We start from the raw sequence: 797 nt of genomic DNA, 5'->3' as shown, positions 1-797 counted from the left end.
CCTGCCACACCCCGATGTTTGCTGCTGGTTCTGAGAAGGGACGCTTGAAAACATGGCACATCTTGAAGGCGTCAGAATAAACCTCAGTGATGTTGTTCAGCACCACCAACACAGCGGCCAGCGGATACACACAGGAGAACAGACTCACATAGCCGAACAACAGGAACTGCTCGAGGTAGTCGTCAAATGTGCCCTGATGACCAAAGTTATTTCAGAGAGATTCAGTTTTAAAGGTCAGAAAGAAATGGAAATGGTCATGTAAAATTTAAATGATGACTGGTTTTGGTGCAAGAAGAAACCTTGACTAACATTTGAAGTGGACTTCAAAAGAGTGTATATCCTATGTGCTGGTAATTATATAACAGCTCAAGGCACCCAACTGATCACAGTTATTGGAACCTACCAGATAGGTGTTCATTTCGGTCTCCAGCTGAACTTGTTCCAGCAGGGGGAGCTCTTTATCACCCATCATTCTCCTCATCCTCTTATGGACTTTCTTGTTCCTCCTCCTCTGCAGCCAGTATGGCAGGAAGGCCTCCATCACTTGATTCAGGATTTGAGAGGTGATAAGCAGCGTGGCCAAACTCTAATGATCCACACACAGAGACAACCATAAGGCATCTTGTAAAGTTGTAATTAAGTCATTCAACTACACTTGATTTATTGATTGTCGAAGCAGCTGAGTTTTGTGTGAAATACTGACCTGTCTCAAAAGCACCATATCTTGCATGACAAAGGCAATATAGAAGAGAGAGGCAAAGCAGTTTACAAAGTTAAACTGGAAACAAACAAACAAA

The 797-nt window shown here is 43.0% G+C and overlaps 1 protein-coding gene across 1 annotated transcript in view; it reads right to left on the bottom strand.

Annotated features, from left to right (window-relative positions):
- The window catches only part of LOC107579077 (anoctamin-10-like), a 2,905-nt gene extending 2,132 nt beyond the window's left edge, over positions 1-773 (bottom strand). Inside the window, exons 1-3 of the mRNA XM_016264953.1 lie at positions 704-773; positions 404-586; positions 6-193 (exon numbers count right to left, since the gene is read on the bottom strand). Of these exons, the coding sequence (XP_016120439.1) occupies positions 6-193; positions 404-586; positions 704-730 (398 nt within the window). The 5' untranslated portion in view covers positions 731-773. The remainder of the gene's footprint in view (positions 1-5; positions 194-403; positions 587-703) is intronic.
- Between the last annotated feature and the right edge of the window lie 24 nt (positions 774-797).

This window comes from Sinocyclocheilus grahami, unplaced genomic scaffold (genome assembly GCF_001515645.1).
Source record: "Sinocyclocheilus grahami isolate Dianchi unplaced genomic scaffold, SAMN03320097.WGS_v1.1 scaffold14005.1, whole genome shotgun sequence".
In the NCBI taxonomy this organism is placed as follows: Eukaryota; Metazoa; Chordata; class Actinopteri; order Cypriniformes; family Cyprinidae; genus Sinocyclocheilus; species Sinocyclocheilus grahami.
Note: the sequence above shows the minus strand (reverse complement) of the source record. Positions and strands in the feature narration are given on the sequence as shown.